This window comes from Sturnira hondurensis, unplaced genomic scaffold (genome assembly GCF_014824575.4).
Source record: "Sturnira hondurensis isolate 20B ecotype Veracruz unplaced genomic scaffold, ASM1482457v3 Scaffold0018525, whole genome shotgun sequence".
In the NCBI taxonomy this organism is placed as follows: domain Eukaryota; kingdom Metazoa; phylum Chordata; class Mammalia; order Chiroptera; family Phyllostomidae; genus Sturnira; species Sturnira hondurensis.
The window spans coordinates 12,015,252-12,033,242 of record NW_028091156.1 but is presented as its reverse complement, the minus strand read 5'-3'; the positions used below and the strand labels follow the sequence as shown (position 1 = coordinate 12,033,242).

At 39.3% G+C, this 17,991-nt stretch overlaps 1 protein-coding gene across 2 annotated transcripts in view; it reads left to right on the top strand.

The window, feature by feature from the left end:
• KCNT2 (potassium sodium-activated channel subfamily T member 2) overlaps window positions 1-17,991 on the top strand; it is a 197,543-nt gene that overhangs the window by 101,149 nt on the left and 78,403 nt on the right. For both annotated transcript variants that reach the window (XM_037069416.1, XM_037069417.1), the window contains exons 9-13: window positions 3,893-4,073; window positions 5,229-5,393; window positions 7,095-7,231; window positions 8,033-8,096; window positions 11,290-11,398. In XM_037069416.1, coding sequence (XP_036925311.1) covers window positions 3,893-4,073; window positions 5,229-5,393; window positions 7,095-7,231; window positions 8,033-8,096; window positions 11,290-11,398 — 656 coding nt within the window. The remainder of the gene's footprint in view (window positions 1-3,892; window positions 4,074-5,228; window positions 5,394-7,094; window positions 7,232-8,032; window positions 8,097-11,289; window positions 11,399-17,991) is intronic.

Sequence of the window (17,991 nt, the reverse complement as noted above, 5' to 3'; positions counted from 1 at the left end):
CCATGTGCTTTAATAATTAAACTAAGCTGTGATTCTAACATTCTCTGACAAGGCACAAAATATGAGCTAATGTTCTCATCATTCAGTTTATAAAACCCCAATCCTCTGAGATACTCTATCCAAACTAAGAACTTTGGCAGCTACGTTTGGTTAATCCTATAAAAATTCCACTCTTAAAGCTGTGATAAACACAAACTCATTAACGATATCTGAAAAGTCTTTGCTAAATAAAATATGCTTGACTCAGAGTTGCAAAATGTATTTGATGGTGGAACTTTGCGTCTGGTTAACATCTTCTGCCAGACTGGCTTTTCAAGGAATGTATATTGAGATATAGGACTACAGGCCAAGATCCTTTTAAAAAGATGGATATAAAAATCCTACAGCAATAAACTGCCAATAAAAATCAAAAGTGTATTTTCATTAAAAACAAAAGAAATATTAAACAAGCAGGAAAAAAACCTTACTAGTAATTACCTCAAAGGTAGATAGGAGTGTGTTGATTTATTAACTTCTCATTTACATATTTATTATTTATCTTGTAATAAATGCATATTATTACTTTGGGGACTAAAAATATTAGAACTGTAACAAAATTACCACCAAGTAGGGTTTACTCTAGGAGTATGAGAATGCCTTATTATAGGTATATGTATATTAATAAAATATTTCATCACATTGGAATGATTGTACATTGCTCATAGGAATGGTAGATTCAGCATATCCAGAAATGAAATAATTCTTAACCCTCCCTACCATCAAAACTTCCCTAATATCCCTGACTTTATGTCATTATTATTTGTTGGCTTTATGCCCTGGTATCTATAAGTCATATGGGATGATCAACATATACTAACTGAAAACCAAATAAAATGTTACCCCTCTCCCAAGCCGTCCTTATTTCGAATGGTTCTACTTACATAGCCCATCTCTTATCCTCATGGATTACATGAGGAGATTTGAAATCCCCAAGGACATGTCTCCATGTTTCTAGTGTACGCTGGTGAGTGTCAGGTTCTGAGTGTGCATTTAGGGACACATCTGGCTAGCTGGCTCCTTGTCCTCTGGTCTGCACAGTTTAACTGCACGTCTACACTGAGGGAGGGAGACCCACCAAAGTGCCAGGCTACCAGATTCCTGAAGGATTTGTATTCTGTGACGGTGATCTTTGAGATAAACATTGTTACGATGGGTGTTCAGATAAAAGTGAATTACATTAAGGCAGAAATGAGTAAGTGAAATAGTTTTGAAAGTCCACTTTAACCTCTGTATTGTGAAATCAGCCACAGTTGCGCCAGCAACATACGTATGTGCATGGAAGGAATTCTGTGTCTGCAATATGCACAGAATGTCTAAAAAAGTGGATATATTTCATTGTGACTGTCATAGAATAAAAACAGAAGTTACATTAAATACCTGTTTAAATGATAAAGTGAAGTATAAGTATATATGTAAAATAATATAAAAAGATAAATTCTATTGGTGTTTTCCCCCCAAATATTACGATTTTTACATTTAAATCTTAAAATATTACCATACAGTGGTATACTTAGTAGTTACCCACGTCAGTGAATTACATAATTTTAAATATATGTATGTATGATATATCCATATGCAGTTTTTTAGACAATTACAATAGAAATTCTTTCACTCAAGCAATTTCAGTGACAACCAGCTCTTTTTATAACAAGTCACTGGCCTGATATTGACATTTTTCCCAACTGCCTTACCAAGAATTAGTTGTCAGTTTCAGTAAATGATGACAGTGAACTTTCTCCAAAGGTCGGCTAATGTCATCAGGACTGGTCTTTGTGAAAAGATAAAGATTATGGGTGTCCATTGCAAATTGCCTAACCCTTCTCTCTGCCCTGCTCCAAGCCTGTCCATATCTCCATAGCAGCTGAGGCTGGCAGGCTGGGCAGAAGATCAGACAGGATGGCAGCTCCTCATTCATGGATACTTTTCTTGTTGCTCGTAACTGTTACTGAATCCACAGTAAGGAGGACTGGACACACCCCTTCCTCCCAGTCCCCGAGTCTGTCCTCAGGTTGACAACAAAGGCTCTGTCACCTTTTCCTGCAGGTATTGGATGGATCCCGACGTTTGACTCACTTTTGCGCTTTGCTTTCTTTCCTGTACGGCTGGAATATAAATAAGAAAGTTGCTGTTGGATTCATGGAGTGTTATCATGTCTCCGGCGTTTCGTATCATAACCAAATGAAGTTAACAGTACATTTAAATTTCTGTCGAGGAGCAGAAAGTTTAAAAAGCTTAGGAAACTAGTCAGCATTACTCAGGTTATCAGTTAAATGCTTGATTGTTAATTTGTGATGTTGTTATTAGTAGATGTATTATAAAGGCGAGGTCACATTCACTCACTTTCGGTGTAGAAGAGTGTCACAGTCTTGCATGGCCAACTGAGAGCACCATGCTTGGCACTAATAAATCTGGAGGAAGTGGATTTGCACGGATAATGATGACTGAGGCGTGTCCAACCTGCAGCCCCGTGGGCTGCCTGAGGCCCAGGATGGCTATGAATGTGGCCCAGCACAAAGTCGTGAATTTACTTAAAGCATTATGAGATGTTTTTTGTGATTATGTGTCATAATAGGAGCTAATAAGTGGCTCAAGACAACTCTGCTTCTTTCAGTGTGGCCCAGAGGTGCCAAATGGTTGAACAGCCCCCCATGACACTAGCTTACTCATTTTTCATTATTAAATATTTAAGTAAAATTTTTAGCATCTTTTTATTTTATAGCAAACACTTTTTTCTCATTGGAATTTACGGGTATTTTTTATAATAGAGAAATGAATTATAAGGAAGTTATATTTACCTGCTACTTTTCATTTCAGAGTCAATCACTACAAATGAATCCGAGCAACTTTTAGCCTATTAACTAGACAAAAAAAAAAATTAAATAGGGGACATGGTGTGGTATTGGTTAATTATTTTACGTTTTAAATTGTAGTGCATTATTTAAAATGTTCAGACAGGGGATACAAGATAATCAACAAAAATATTGTTACAATTAGATGTCCATTAAAGTCAAGCATTTGAAGTCAGCTTTTAAGAATTATTACTGCTCAGAAGACATTAATTTTCATTAGTATAAAATTTAAAGATAACAGAATGCCTACTCATATCTTCCAGCTCTAATTATTTATTTTAAATTCTACCTTAGTAAATTCTTCTGCTATTTTCGAATCAGGATATCATTTAAATAGTTTAACTGAAAGGACGCATCTCCTTTAAAATAAGACAAGAGGGGACATTTTGATTGTGAATGTGCTGTATGGGAGCACATTCTTGGATTTAGTGTATCAGAAAATCTGTGCCCATCATTAAAATCACTTCTGGGCACAGACACAAAAGAATAATTAACTGAAATTCATCAGTTACGGTCAGGGAGAAGAGGCGGTTTTCACTTACTAGTGACTCCGAGGACATCTGTGAATGAAGTAAGATAGCAATCTATATTAAAATGGATTATAATCACAAAATAGCCTCAAATCCTCTTGTGGCATGTTGCAGCACACACAGTTCTAGGCAAAGTAGCTAATACATGAGAGAAATAATGTTTATGCCAATGATGCAAGTCAAGGGTGTCTCAGTGCTAACGCTGTCCTAGCCTCAAGATGATATATCATAGGGTAGCAATAAACTACGTATCTACCTATCCCAAAGGTATATTTTTGACTTCAACATAAAACTATATCTGGTTAATGTAGAAAGAACTTAATAATTATATTTTCCTGAGGGAGGATGTACAATACAAGATCCCAACTATTAAATGTCTTTTCTGAAATGTGCTTCAACTTTCAAACACACAAGGATGAGAACGGATGTGCCCCGTTTGACATTTTTCGTCGTAACGCTCATTTCTGTCTGCAGCATTTGCGGAATCCAGCACCTGGAGCGAATAGGCAAGAAGCTGAACCTCTTCGACTCCCTGTATTTCTGCATCGTGACCTTTTCCACGGTGGGCTTTGGGGACGTCACTCCGGAAACATGGCCCTCCAAGCTCTTTGTGGTGGCTATGATCTGTGTCGCCCTTGTGGTTCTGCCCATTCAGGTAAATGTCGCTGTGGCGAATGTTCTAGAAATGGGGAGTCCTATAAAACCGAGTCTTCCATGTTGAATAAAAAATGTAGGGTGGTATATTCATCTAATGTCTTACATGCTATTATTATATGTACTCAGTTTATTAAAATTGTCTCACAAAAGGAATTTTACATTATTATTAGATACTGAGGGTTTTCCCCCTTCACTCAAGTTATGATTCACATTTCATTTAAACTTTTCAAGATGGTTTTTTTTTTTGAAAATCGGGCATTTATCTATGACGGGAGCAGAGGGTGATATGGTTTTTAATCATAAATGATAGATCAAGGAAACACGCTTGCGAAGGGTTGATTTCTCTGGACTCTTGCAATAATCTAAAAGCCAACCATCATAATGAGCGAAAATTGATTGCATGTATTAGTCAACTAAAATAAAACCTGAAGATGATATAGAGCTGTTATGTAGTGTTTGGGGAGCAGATAATATAAAATGAGACATAAGATGAATTGCTACAATCTCTTGATCACTCCTACAAAGGAGCTTTGGGCACCCACCGGTGACTGGTTAGAAACAGGAAGTGGCAAATACAAATCCAACTTGTACACTCCATTGCAAACCTTGGCCCCAGGCTGTCTAAACATACTTCATGTACACGTAAAAATGATCTTCCCACCGATGCCCGATCCTCATGACTCGCTCCCCCACACCCTGGCCAACACCCTCCACTTCCCTCACATACCAGCTACCCCCCAAGTGGGATGCAGCCCTCTGGGCTGTGGCTGTGAGGTTATCTGAATGCATGAGATGGGGGGGGGGCCCTGACAGAGGAATGAGGAAGACATGCCGATGAGACGCTTCTCTTTGACTCAGTGTGTGACATGTCATGGCTGCATACTCTATGGGACATGAATCAGAGGCCCAAACCTTAATCCCCTGTCATGATATCACAGGAAAATCAGATGAATTTGTTTCCTTCGAGCCACAGGGAGCCTCTGGGTGGCGCGGAGCCCTCCGCAGCGTCACCTGACAGGGGCTGTTGAAGGCACCAGTAATCCGGGTCTCCGTGTAAGGAATTGAGTGCACTTTATACACAAGGAATGGGTGGCACTGATTTTAACATTCATGTCCTGTGTTTTCCCTTCACATGTGAAAAAATGCATTCCAGTTTGAACAGCTGGCCTATCTGTGGATGGAGAGGCAAAAATCAGGTGGAAATTATAGTCGACACAGAGCCCAAACAGAAAAACATGTGGTTCTGTGTGTTAGCTCGCTGAAGATCGACTTGCTCATGGACTTTCTGAATGAATTCTATGCTCATCCAAGACTGCAGGTACATTTTGTTATGTTGCACATCATACCGGATCCTACCTGCTGGCACGGCCAATGTCAGTCTGAGAAAGTGTAAACGAAGAGCTACAAATATAACCAGGAACATAGAAAAAATGCTGAAGGAATACACGGTGTTTTAGTTTCCTTCTGTACCCACACTAAAAGATGGGTGGAATTATGTTAATGCTACCAAGAAAAGTTTCTCTGATTTAAAATGATTGACATTTTTCTCCCTGGGATAATGGAGAATATTTTTATGAAACAGTGAAATTAAACATAAAATATAATAAAACAATGAACAAGTCATTTCATCTGCTCACTTGAACCTGTCAGTTTTAGCAAGTGCCACTGATTCGGACATGGAAGTCTGGAAGTTCTGTTCTGTCCTTTTGTTTCCTGTGGTATAAGTAGGTCAGCTTCATAGTGGCAATAAATGACCAAAAATGGGATAATAATTTGTTGAATTAAAAACGTGGATTCCATAAAATATCTGCATTTGTCAATGCAGGTAAAATGGTTGCATATTTCTTGTCCTTGCCACAGGACTGGGCCACTGTAAAGCAGGTAATAGTTGCTGCTTAAAGCACTAAGTTCAGTCCAAATAGCAAAGAACTACTTGAATATCTTGTTTTTCTTCAATAAATTGGTGTCACAAAGTTGGATGATCCTGAGATCAAAACAGTACTGAGTATATCTCATTGTTTCTCCTTGAAACAGACTTTTTGCCATCAATACTTTGGAGGGCTTTTAAATATAATTTTTATATGTAAAAATCTTATTTATAAGTGATACCTAAATGATATAATACATTCTTTTGTTTTCATATAAACTAACTTGGAATAGTTGGAGAAGCTCCATATTTAGTTGTTGGGTTTTTTGTTGTAAATATTAAATCACTTCAGATTTTATTTTAATATTCAATAACTTTATAACCTATAAAGAAAATCTATTTGGAGGAAAATTCTGATCCCTGGTAACTTACTGATATTATTCTAAAATAAATATGGAGAATTCTGAAAACTTTAAAGAAGTTCACTAGATATATTTTAGAGTGATACACAATGACTGTTTACTAGAGAACTGTAATCCCTGTGATCTGTTGTTTTACACCATCTCCTTGCAAATAGTACCGTTATATTTTCTCCAAAGGACATTATTTTGAAATATTTGATCTCAAACTCTTTAACTACTTCATCAGTCTTATCAATATTTTGATAAATCCTTATCCATTCAGGTATCAGAAAACTTTCAGTATTACCAATGCATCATGTTACCAAATGAGGTAAATCGACATCACAGTTTCTCTTCTAAAAGTAAATGTTTGAAGTATGAGTTTCTGCCTAAGCTTTTTAGCCCGACGTGTTATATGTATTTTAGAAGTAGCTTAAAGATGAACAAATCAGAGACTGGAAGTGCGTGCTGACTACAAGCACGAATTGCCTCCTCTTCATAGCACTAATAAGGCTGAAAAAGGTCAGGATGGAAGTACCATTGATGAGATTCATACATCTCAGTTATATTTATTAGACTCGTGTTTTATTTGTGTAGGTTTGGGTTAGAGATGCAAACTTTTATTTATTAGCCAGACTTCACTTCTATCTAGTTCGTCATCTTTCAGAACGCTGTTCAACCTTCCTCGTGCCTGTGTGGTGTAAGACTGAGCAGGACTGGTTCTCTTCCACTGCCCTCTTTGTTCACACAGGATTATTACGTGGTGATTTTATGTCCTACGGAAATGGACGTGCAAGTTCGAAGGGTGCTGCAGATCCCCATGTGGTCACAGAGAGTCATCTACCTGCAAGGCTCAGCCCTGAAAGACCAGGATCTGCTGAGAGCAAAGTAGGTACCTGCCACCCCAGTCACTTTCCATCTGATGGTGCTTGGTATCATTTCCCTCCTCCAAGTTTTCACCTCGTTCAGTGTTGCGAGGCGAGCGGGAATACTTTGGAGTGCAGAGTTTTGCCTGAGTCCCAGTGCTGGCCAACTGGAAAGGTTGAAAACATGAAATCAGTGTGTTTGCTCCGATTTCTCAGGGCAAAGGGGGTCAGAGATTGTATCTACATGCCACAGTGACTGCAGTGTGCTTGGCTTGCTCCTGAAGTCGGCGATGAGCCGGAGAGAGGCAGGGCATCTGCAAAACAACCTCCATGGTTTCAGAAGCCAGAGCAGATTCCTAGCAGAGGTGGCTTTGCCTGGTGTTTCCTGTTGCTTTTAAAGGTTTAAATATGTCTTCATACTTACCCTGGAGTTGTAAGGATGTACAACGAAACCACTTTTGTTGTAGGCGACTGATGAAAAGGGTTAAGTTCCTACGACATCTTATCAATGTGATAACAGAATGACTTTGAGCAAAACAGAATTATTCAAGGTCCCACAGTCAGTATATGGAAATATATAATAAAAATCACTACCTGACTTTTTTACTACTGTAATTACAAAGTACTGAGCTATAAAGCCAGTTCAACAATCTTATTTATAGTCAGATACAGCTGTGATTTGAAATCCAGCTTTCACGTCAGTGTAAGAGGACTCAGAGTTTACATCTAGCGGGTGCCTTGGACTGAACACTGAAACCTGTTTTTTCAGATGGCACGTGGGCATTTCAGTGTTCGATCACGTTGTTTTTCTGTCTGCATTCAGGATGGACGACGCCGAGGCCTGTTTTATCCTGAGCAGCCGCTGTGAGGTGGACCGGACATCCTCCGTGAGTCTCTCAGATCTCTGCTAGGAATTGTTTTCTTTTCACCTTCGCAGAGTTTTGTTTTTTTTTTTTTATTTCGATTATGTTTAATCTTTCAGCACCAAATACTGGTGACAGTAAAATTTTCCTAAGAAGAAGCAAATGCCTTGAAACTATCTTTGTCACATTGTAAGTTTAGTGGGCTCACAGACAGCATCAACAAAGGTTTTTCGAGGACAAAAGTTTGTCCTCATACGTGGGTTTTCTGTTGATTGGAGTAGAATCAGTCATGCGTATATATGAACGAGACCACTGTGTATTTCATACACCTTGTGCTGTGCGGTTTTGTTAAAATGGTTGTGGGTTTCTCAAGTTACAGACAAGGTGCTGGGTCAGGGAGTCTGCGTTAGAATCAGCTGAGAAATCACTAAAATACCTGCATGTGTGAAAACTGTTCAGAATATATGGGCTGGGGATCAAAATATGTGTCCTTTAAAAACATCCTACGTGGTTTTCAACCACACTCCACGTGGCAACCTTTGGCTTACGTGACCTTTATGATGTATATTTAAGCCTAAATTTCTGTGTTTAATGAAATTAAATGGTAGTTTATCAAATTATAACTTCTTTTTTAAATTTATTTATTTAATTATTGTTCAAGTACAGTTTTCTGTGTTATATTCCCAGCCCTGCCCACTACCCCAGTGGTCCCCACCTCCCTCCCATTTCCACCCCCTACCTTATTGTCCATGTGTTCATGTGAATCCCTCCCTCCCCTTTCCCCCTGTGATTACTTCTATTCTTAATTTTATCCTTTCAATTTTATTAAGTATAAGAAATGCTTTATCATTTTGAGGAATAGGCACCGCTGACTTGTGCTTCTTTCTACCGAGCAATGAGTCTATCTCTGGCCTTGTCTGAGGTCTATGGACAAGTGAGTCACTTCCACAGTGATGGGGACAAGGCAAAATATGCCTGGGTCTTTCAGGACATGCAAGAGGCTTCCCTTTGACATTAATTTAGGACTGTGAGTCCTTAACGTGGGAAGGTGTTCTGTGGTCTTCACTCCCTGGCCTGAACTTCTCAGTCATATTTCCACGATTGTCTAACCTGTGTCACCATCAACCTTGTGTTCTTCAAGCGGTGACTCCATCCTGGGACACTTGCAGTCTTCCAGTATCTATAATTTAGTTTTTGAGTTACAAAGGAAGCATTAGGAAATACATGCCCAACGTCTTTTTTAAAAAAGATTTTATCTATTTTTAGAGGGAAGGGAAGGGAAGGAGAAAGAATGGGAGAGAAACATCAAAATGTGGTTGCCTCTCATGCACCCCCTACTGGGGACCAGGCCTGCAACCCAGGCATGTGCCGGGACTGGGAATCAAACCAATGACTCTTTGTCATTTGGTCAAAGGTTGCTATAAGCCAAAGGACCTGGGACTTTTAGGTAGCCCATGCATTCCATCACACCTGACACACTGCTAGACTGACTGGGAAGGAGTGAAAAGACTCCACCCAGGAGGACAGAGGAGGCGGTAGGTGAGAAAATGGTAACACAAGTTCGGAAGCTGGAAAGCAGAGAGACGAGTGGTAACTGACTTCACAGACAGAAGGAAATTAAAATTCAAGTTGAGAAAGGAAAAAAAAAATCCAAAAGGCAGCTTTTGGCAATGGAAGCTCAAAAGTCTCAGGAAATAGAGGCCCCAGAAGCCTTCAGTTTGGGTTGTATGTAGGACCAAACCTGTGAATGGGGATTATGAGTCCATAAGAGAAACAGTCAGAATCTTCAAAGCACAAGTTCATTGCTGGTCACTGCCCCTGCCCTGGGGGAAGAGGCTTGCTATTTGAAGAATTTAATCTGGGAATACCCCTCCCTCTGAGCTACAGGAATTAAAGAGCACCTTGCCTCAGGGAGTGTGAGCGGCTTCTCCTGCAGAACCCAGAACCCTAACAGCTAGACCCACCTCCCTGCTGGCACAAGAGTGGGGGGAATCTTCTCTGGGGAAAGGGTCCATCGTGAGAGAGAATGCCACATAGTCATGAGAGGTAAAACTCAGGTCAATGTTGATATCAGGTCTGGAGCTCCTGAAGTGAAGTTCAAGTGTAGATAAGGCCCCACTCAGGTCCCAAACACCTTTTGAGCCCTTCACTCCTCCCTGTGTTCAGACAGCAGGGCTCTCTAGACATTTAAGAAAATATCTATAACCAAAAAAATACTAAATGAAGAAATAAACAAAAAGCCAACCAAAAAGAGGAACTCAGGGGAAACATAAGCAAACTCGTGTCATCCTGGCAACTGTCACAGTTTGGGTCACCTTGAGCAGAGGAGCAAGGAGAAGGAGAAGGACCTGGGTACTGGGAATGAGTGAAGTTACAGGTCTGGATGGACAGAAAGGGTGAAGAAGAAAGACCCGTGTCATCAGAGGCACCAAGAGTACAGCCTGCCTGCTCCTTCGTCAACTGTTCTGTGTTCTCGTGAGTGAGGTCTCATAGAAGTGTCTGCAGCCCTGTGGGAAACAGATGTTAGGGACTTCACTACGAAACAGAGGCGGACTCCTGCGGCTGTGTTCAGAGCTGGGGAGGCACCATGCTCCCATTAGGATTCACAGGCAGGACCCATGGACGTGAGGATGGGGTGGGGGTGGCCCAAGGGAGTGGCGAGTGCTGCATGGAGGAGGGCAAAGGGGGAAAAACTGGGACAATGCCATAGCATAATCAATAAAAATAAATTTGAAAAAGAGAAAAGAAAAAAATATAAAACCCAGGACAATGTTGCACTATGCTGAGTCGCTACCAACATCAGCACAGGGGCCCCCATACTGCTGGGCGATGGGTTTCCGCCCTTTCAGATATGTCTTAGGAAGGGCCTGGCTTCCTTGAAGCTGCAGACCTCGTTTCCCCCAGAGAAGTGGCTTCACAGTTCCCACCATCCACTCGCCCCTCCTGCCCCAGGGCTCGGCTGAAACACTACCAGGACAGTAGATCTAAAATGGAATTAAAGTGGTGGAACTCTGCTCTTGGATTCACCAAAAGGTTAATAAGCACATGTGTTTTGTTTTTTTTTTGTTTTTTTTTAACAAAAATATCTAGGTTGTCTTGCTTTGTTTCTATCTTCTTGTACAGACGGCGTTGTGCATGCGGGGAACACCCTAATTTAGTCATGCAGCGCCCGCCTGTGCTATACATTTTCTGTGATATTTTGGTTTTATCATTTCAGGACCACCAAACAATTCTGAGAGCGTGGGCTGTCAAAGATTTTGCTCCAAATTGTCCTTTGTATGTCCAGATATTAAAGCCTGAAAATAAATTTCATATCAAATTTGCTGGTAAGTTTAGTCTAAAATAAGATCCTTTGAATGTTCTCAAACTCCCGCTGTGACTGTGAGAATTAGGTCTCTGAAGTCAGTGGCAGCTTATTATATTCATGTTTCTACTGAACAGAAGAGTGTCTTTTTTATCATCTGCTTGTTGTAAGAGAATTTATCCATGTTAAATTTGTGACAAGATAATGATTTGGGGTGAATCTTACTTTGTCATATAATTTGGTGATTTTAGCAATCAGAGTTACTGGATATTAAGCCTGAATCGATTAGCGGCGATAACTTGTACATAATATAGGATTCAAGTGTTATATCTATTAATTTATACTTACATTTACACATAGGTGAGACCTTGCTATAGATTATTTAACATACATATAAACTTACAATACAGCTCAGTAATATACTAAAGTATATTCAAGTATATTTAAATAAATTTGATTTCGGGGAAAGATTTTGAAAATGATTCTAGAAAAAGACATATGAATTTTTCGTGGAGACATGGTTTTTAAAATAAAATAATTATTCCCATGAGATTATACTTTAAACTGTTAGAAACTTAAACAACAGAATGGCACTTTAATTTTCTCTTGAATGCTTCTGTAGGAACTAATTTTGATCAAGGCAGTAATATGCATTGTTAAAATTCTTGTATTATTATTTATTAATTATTGTATGTTTTTGAAATTTTTATTGAATTTATGGGGATGGCATTGGTTACTAGAATTATATATGTCAGGTGTGAAATTCTACGTTACATCATTTGTATATGTGTTCACCACCCCAAGTCCAGTCTCCTTCCATCACCATTTATGTCGCCTTTACCCTCTTCTACCTCCCCCACCCCCTTTTCCTCTGGTCATCGCCATAGTGGTGTCAGTTTGTGAGTCTGGGTTTTTGGAGGGTTAATTCCTTCACTTTTTCACCCAACTGCCAACCCCCTCCCCTCTAACATTCGTCCGTCTGTTCTCTGTATCTATGAGTCTATGTCTTGTGTTTTTATATTATATTTCACCCGAATAGTCTAAAGCTTCAGAAGCAGTTAAATGTAAATCATTTTAACTATGCATTATGGACATATATTTTCTTCAGAAGAGGTGTTCACATATCTTAAAATGATTACCTCGTATAATAGTTAAATGCAAAATTATAAGCACTTTTAAATGCGAATAAGAAAACCATGAAATTATTGCTACTTAATTTGCTCTTTTATCCTTTAGCTTTGAGACTAATAACGGCATTTTTTTCCTAAAAATGTATAGCATATGATTTCAACCAATGGCTCTCAACTTTGGCTGCATTTTAGTATCTCTTTGGTAAATTTTTGTTTAAGTGCTAATTTGGATTCTGATTTAAATGGTTAGAGCTGGTGCCAGGGTTCCTTTAAACCTGTTTCCTAAGCTGAAACTTAAAAATAACAGTACCTTCTTTGTAGAAGATTTTGTAAAATTAAAGTATTCCATCTATTACCTGTTCCACAATTAGCCTTCAGGCAATGCCTTTTTTTTTTAAAGTAAAAGAACTTTGTAACTAAGCTGCCTTATTATTATTATTATTAGGCTAAAGGGATATTTTTGCACATTTTCATCATACTGATAATGCCTTGCTACAGTAAGATTTTTAGGAAGGCAGCAATGACATAGCACTAGGCCAGGTCCTAAAAGTATGAATTTAAATCTGAGTGGCCCCACTCAGGGTTCAGTGAGGCAAACCTGCATTCTAAGCCTTCCCCTCTCCTGTTAAATGGCTGTAATATGCACAATGTCTCTGTTCCATTGGTTGGGATTAGCAATATGGATTAATTACAAAATGCCTGCAACATGTTAGGTGTTCAGTAAACGCATACGGAATGTGGATCTTGAGACGACATCTGGTTTGGGGAGACAAGTTTAATTTTAAATGTGTTAATAACTAAAACTCAGAGCAGACTTCATTTCCCCCCCCCCTTCTTTGGCAACTCATGGATTGGCTCACAACAGACAGGTTAAAATCACTGAAATAGTTTCCTTTACAAACAGATAATTACAAAGACTGTTCATATTGATTCTCTTTCACATTCTTCTTTGCCATTATTTTGACAAGTTCATTGGAATGAATGGAATATTTAAAAATTCTGTCCCAAGAGTTTATCTTACTGTTTCTCACGTACGACATTTGCTGACATTTCTTTTCGCCCATACTACTTTCTGGTTGAGATTACATCTTGGAGGAACTCTTTATTTTATGAAAAAATGAAAGCATCCAATTTCATTAAAATGCCATAAAAATAGTCTAGGGTGGTGTGTGAGACTCCAAAAACAATATCATATATTTATACCTCAGCATCAGATTTAAAAATTGTGAAGTTTACCATTCAGAAGGCGGGGTTTCAAGCTGTCACTTAGTTTGTGGGGTGGATTGGTGAAATAATGGTCACTGATGGACCATGCTCCCTGGATCTGTCCCACTGCCACGTGACTTGGCAGCTTGTTCTACAAGGGGGTGCGTTCTATTTTCCCAGATCTGAATGTGGGTTGTCTCAGGACCGGCTTTGACCAATAGAATCAGATAAAAGTGATGTATGACTTCAGAAGCTAATCCTCAGTGGACAGGGCAGCTCTACTGCCCCTTCATTGCCTCCCTGCCCAGAAACTGCATGTAAAAAAATCTTGATTTAGCTTTTCAAGGATAAACATCCCAGGGAAAGAGGGGTGGGGCACTCTTCCCAGACAGCCTACCTCTCTGGCTCCCAACTAACCTGCCAGGCAACCCAACAGCCATGCTGACCACAGAATTTGGGGAAGTAAAACAATGGTCATTGAAGTCACTACGTTTTGGAGTAATTTGTTATACAGCAGTAGATAACTACTGTTGTTTGTAATTATGATTTTTGTCTTTGTATTCCCACAGGTATTAAATAGCATGATTCTAGTTACCACAAGATATAAAATATATTATTTCCAGTTATGTAAATAGCCTCTTTAATTCACCCTAAATTGTGGAACTTTTACCATAATACTGACATATTTTTAAATCGAAGATGAATGTTTTTAATAGGTAGAAAAGAGAAACTTGAAAATTTGACTTATTGGAAAGCAAAAATAATGTAGCAACTTAGCAACCATACTTTGTGCAAATCTACCACTCGTATTATTTAAGGGTCCTTTTCCCCTGAGCAAAATGTGGACATTTATTAAAGTATTGAATCATTACACTATCATTTGAATGAATGGCCATGTAAACTGTCATCCTGTTAATTATAATTAAAATAACCACCTACACTTCGATCACGGGGAAAAGGTCCCATGAACGTGCCTTCAGCAGCAGAGAAGATACAAATCCCCTCTTTTCACCAAGAGGGGAACGTGGAACTAGGAAGCCTAAAGATAGACAGAAAGAATAAAATCTTTAGTAAAATAATAATTATAAGAAGAGATTTCTGCATATGAACCCATGTACACAACAAATCATAATGAGAGTCAAGTAGTAAAAAACCAACTCAAATTGACTCAAAGAAAAACAAAGCATGCTTCCAACAATTTGTCCTTCTTAGAATAAATTTGTCCAAGTAGCGAGATTAATATTACAAATTCTCGGGAAAGACCATCAGCCGAAATCTTTGTTCTAGTGTATATGAACCGCATATCTCAGGCTTTTTAATCTCTCTAAGCCTGAGTTCTTCAAAACAGAAAATGAAGATAGTAAGAGAAACTATGCCTTAGGGTTGTTAGACCCTCCTGAGTCCATCAGCCGTTAGTAACTGGTACCTACTGAATTGATGATCACCATGAGTCTCAAATGCCCACTTTCTGCTCTCCTAACAAATATATATGAGCCTTGTTTGCAGCAAAAGCAACTGAGGAGTGTCTGTGATATTTTATAAACAACTCATTACAGACATTCAAAAAAGCATGTAATTCTCAGCACGCCCATATCTTACAGAGACCAGAAAGAGAAAGATATCTCCCCAACTCATTTTGGGAGGCTAACATAAACTCAATATACAACCCATGGAGGATAGCATGAAAAATGATAATAAATAAGCTAATTTAATTGATGAAGATTATTGAAAAACCCATAAAATGTATGAGCAAAATGAACAAAGTAATGCATTCAGAAATAAATAACCAGCTTTAAATTATTCCAGAAATAGATCATCATGTTAAAGGAAAAAATATTATTAACGTTTCAATGAATATAAATAAAGCATTTGAGAGAGAATTCAATATCCACTCACAATTAAAGAAAAATAAAAAGAAAGAAAAAGTGTTAGAAAAGTACAACTAAAGAACTCCTGAACCTAAGGCAAGTTATCTACGACATAACTTTGGGAAAAAGACTGTATCGATCACGTAATGAAAGGCGCCCTTTAAAGCCCTGGCTGGTGTAGCTCAGTGGATTGAGCAGGGGCCTGTGAACTGAAGGATCACGGTTCGATTCCTAGTCAGGGCACATGCCTGGGTTGCAAGCCAGTTCCCAGCAGGGGACGCATATGAGGCAACCATACATTGATATTTCTCTCCCTAACCTTTCCACTCTAAAGATAAATAAATAAAATCTTAAAAAAAAAAAAAGAAAGGCTCGCCTTATGATTAGGTATAAACAAGGGTGCCTGCTGAAGCCTCTTTAACTCAGCATCTTCTTGGAAACCCTAAGAAGTGCAGTAAGGCTACAAAAATAAAGAAAAGAAACAAGCATTGGAAAGCAAAAAGGAAGTTGCCATTGTCCACACAGTAGATTCTCTGCTACTGCCTCTGTACCTTTTCTTTCAGAGGGCTCGTCTACTCGTCTGATTTCTAAAACCAGATCTCTCCCCCGGTTCCCACCATGGCCCCAGTCCCGTCTCTCCCTGCACAGTCAGTGCCTCCTGTTAGGTTTCCAGTAGCGGTTTCAACGTGAAGACATCTAGAAATAGCTGACTTTCCCTAATGTTGAATCTGTTTCTCCCCCGTTCTTCCCAACACCGCCTACTTGGAACTCACGCCCCAAACCTAGGAGTTTAGTCTTCCATCTTCTGCATCCGATCCACCTATAGGTCACATGCCCTGCATACCCAAGACTAACCCACTGACACAACCCTAGTCCACACCAAGATCAAGTTTCACTTATCGTTACAAAAACGCTCCCTCCCTTTTCCCTGGGTATTCACACACACCCCAGCACATTTGCAATAGCGTTTGCAGTCCACATGCTATAGGGGGCGCCCACATCCTCACACCTCTGATGTCAGCCTGGACTCACTCATTCCCTTGCTGGTATATCAGGGGCAACATTCTTGTACATATCACTATGTTATTTTATTTTGTAAATTTTATTGTTTTGTTTTTGACATTTCCTTTTAGTCCCCTTATACCCCCAGCCCCAGCCGTTGTCCATGTCCACGAGTCCTTTGTTTTTCTTGCTTGACTCCTCCACCTCCAAAGCTTCCCCCAGTACTAGCTGTCAGCCTACTATCCATCTATGAGTCTTTCCCTATTTCCCTTGTTAGTTCGGTTTGTTCATTAGATTCCACATATGAGTGGAATCTAATTACATGGAGTTTGTGTTTCTCTGACTGCCTTATTTCACTCAGCATAATGTTCTCCAGGTCCTTCCATACTGTTAAAGAGGGTAAAATTTTCTTTCTTACAGCTGAGTAGTATTCCACAGCCCAAGAATCCAACAACAGATGAGTGGATAAAACAACTGTGGGGCATTTACACAATATCAGTATTTTAAAAAGATTCTTTCCATTGCCTTATTTTTGTCAGCCTCTGGAGATCGAAAGTTGAATGGCATGTTGAAAGTTGTAGCTTTGGTTATGAGAAATATTTTTACTGATGCACTTAGTGTTTACCAGGTGACAGCTGGGGCTGTAACGTAAGAAGAGGTGGCAGCAGGCTCCCACACTATGGCTAACCTCAAACGGTGGTTTGACACCATCTTGTATTCTTTGTCAACCTTCTGTGGGACTCGCAATCCTGGGAAAGGATTTCCAAGGTCGACTCTCTGTCAGAAGTCGCCTGGAAGGCAGATTATGCCTCCACTTTGTTGAGCCTTTCATAAATTGTCTCCATTTAGTTCCGAACCATGAGGAAAAAGTCAAAACATCATAGTAGCTTAGTTATCAGACATGTTTTTGTAGTGCCACATTTAATCAGAATAAAAGCAGGCTTGTATTTCTTTCTCTACTTTATGTTCCAAAACTCATTTAAAAAAAACCTAAAAAACTGCACAAAATAAAGCAAAGAAGGAAAGACATGTACTTTACCAGGAAAAGAAACCCTTTAGTGCAAAACCTTGAATGGACTTCACAAAAGGACTGGGGTCTCCAATTAGCTGAATTTCAAAAAAGTTTGCTGTTTGTCTCCTAGACAAATGAAATTACTCAAAAAGTCAGTGGGAGGTGAATCTGTGTTATGTGAGTAAATCAGCTGCTATGTTAGGTTAACAATCTATTCTGACCCCTTAGATAAAGTGTTATATTGTCGTCCTGGCTGTTGTAGCCCAGTGGGTTGAGCTCAGGCCTGTGAAGCAAAGGGTCGCTGGTTCAATTCCCAGTCAGGGCACATGCCTAGGGTGCAGGTCAGGTCCCCAGTTGGGGGTGTGTGAGAGACAACCACACATTGATGTTTTTCTCC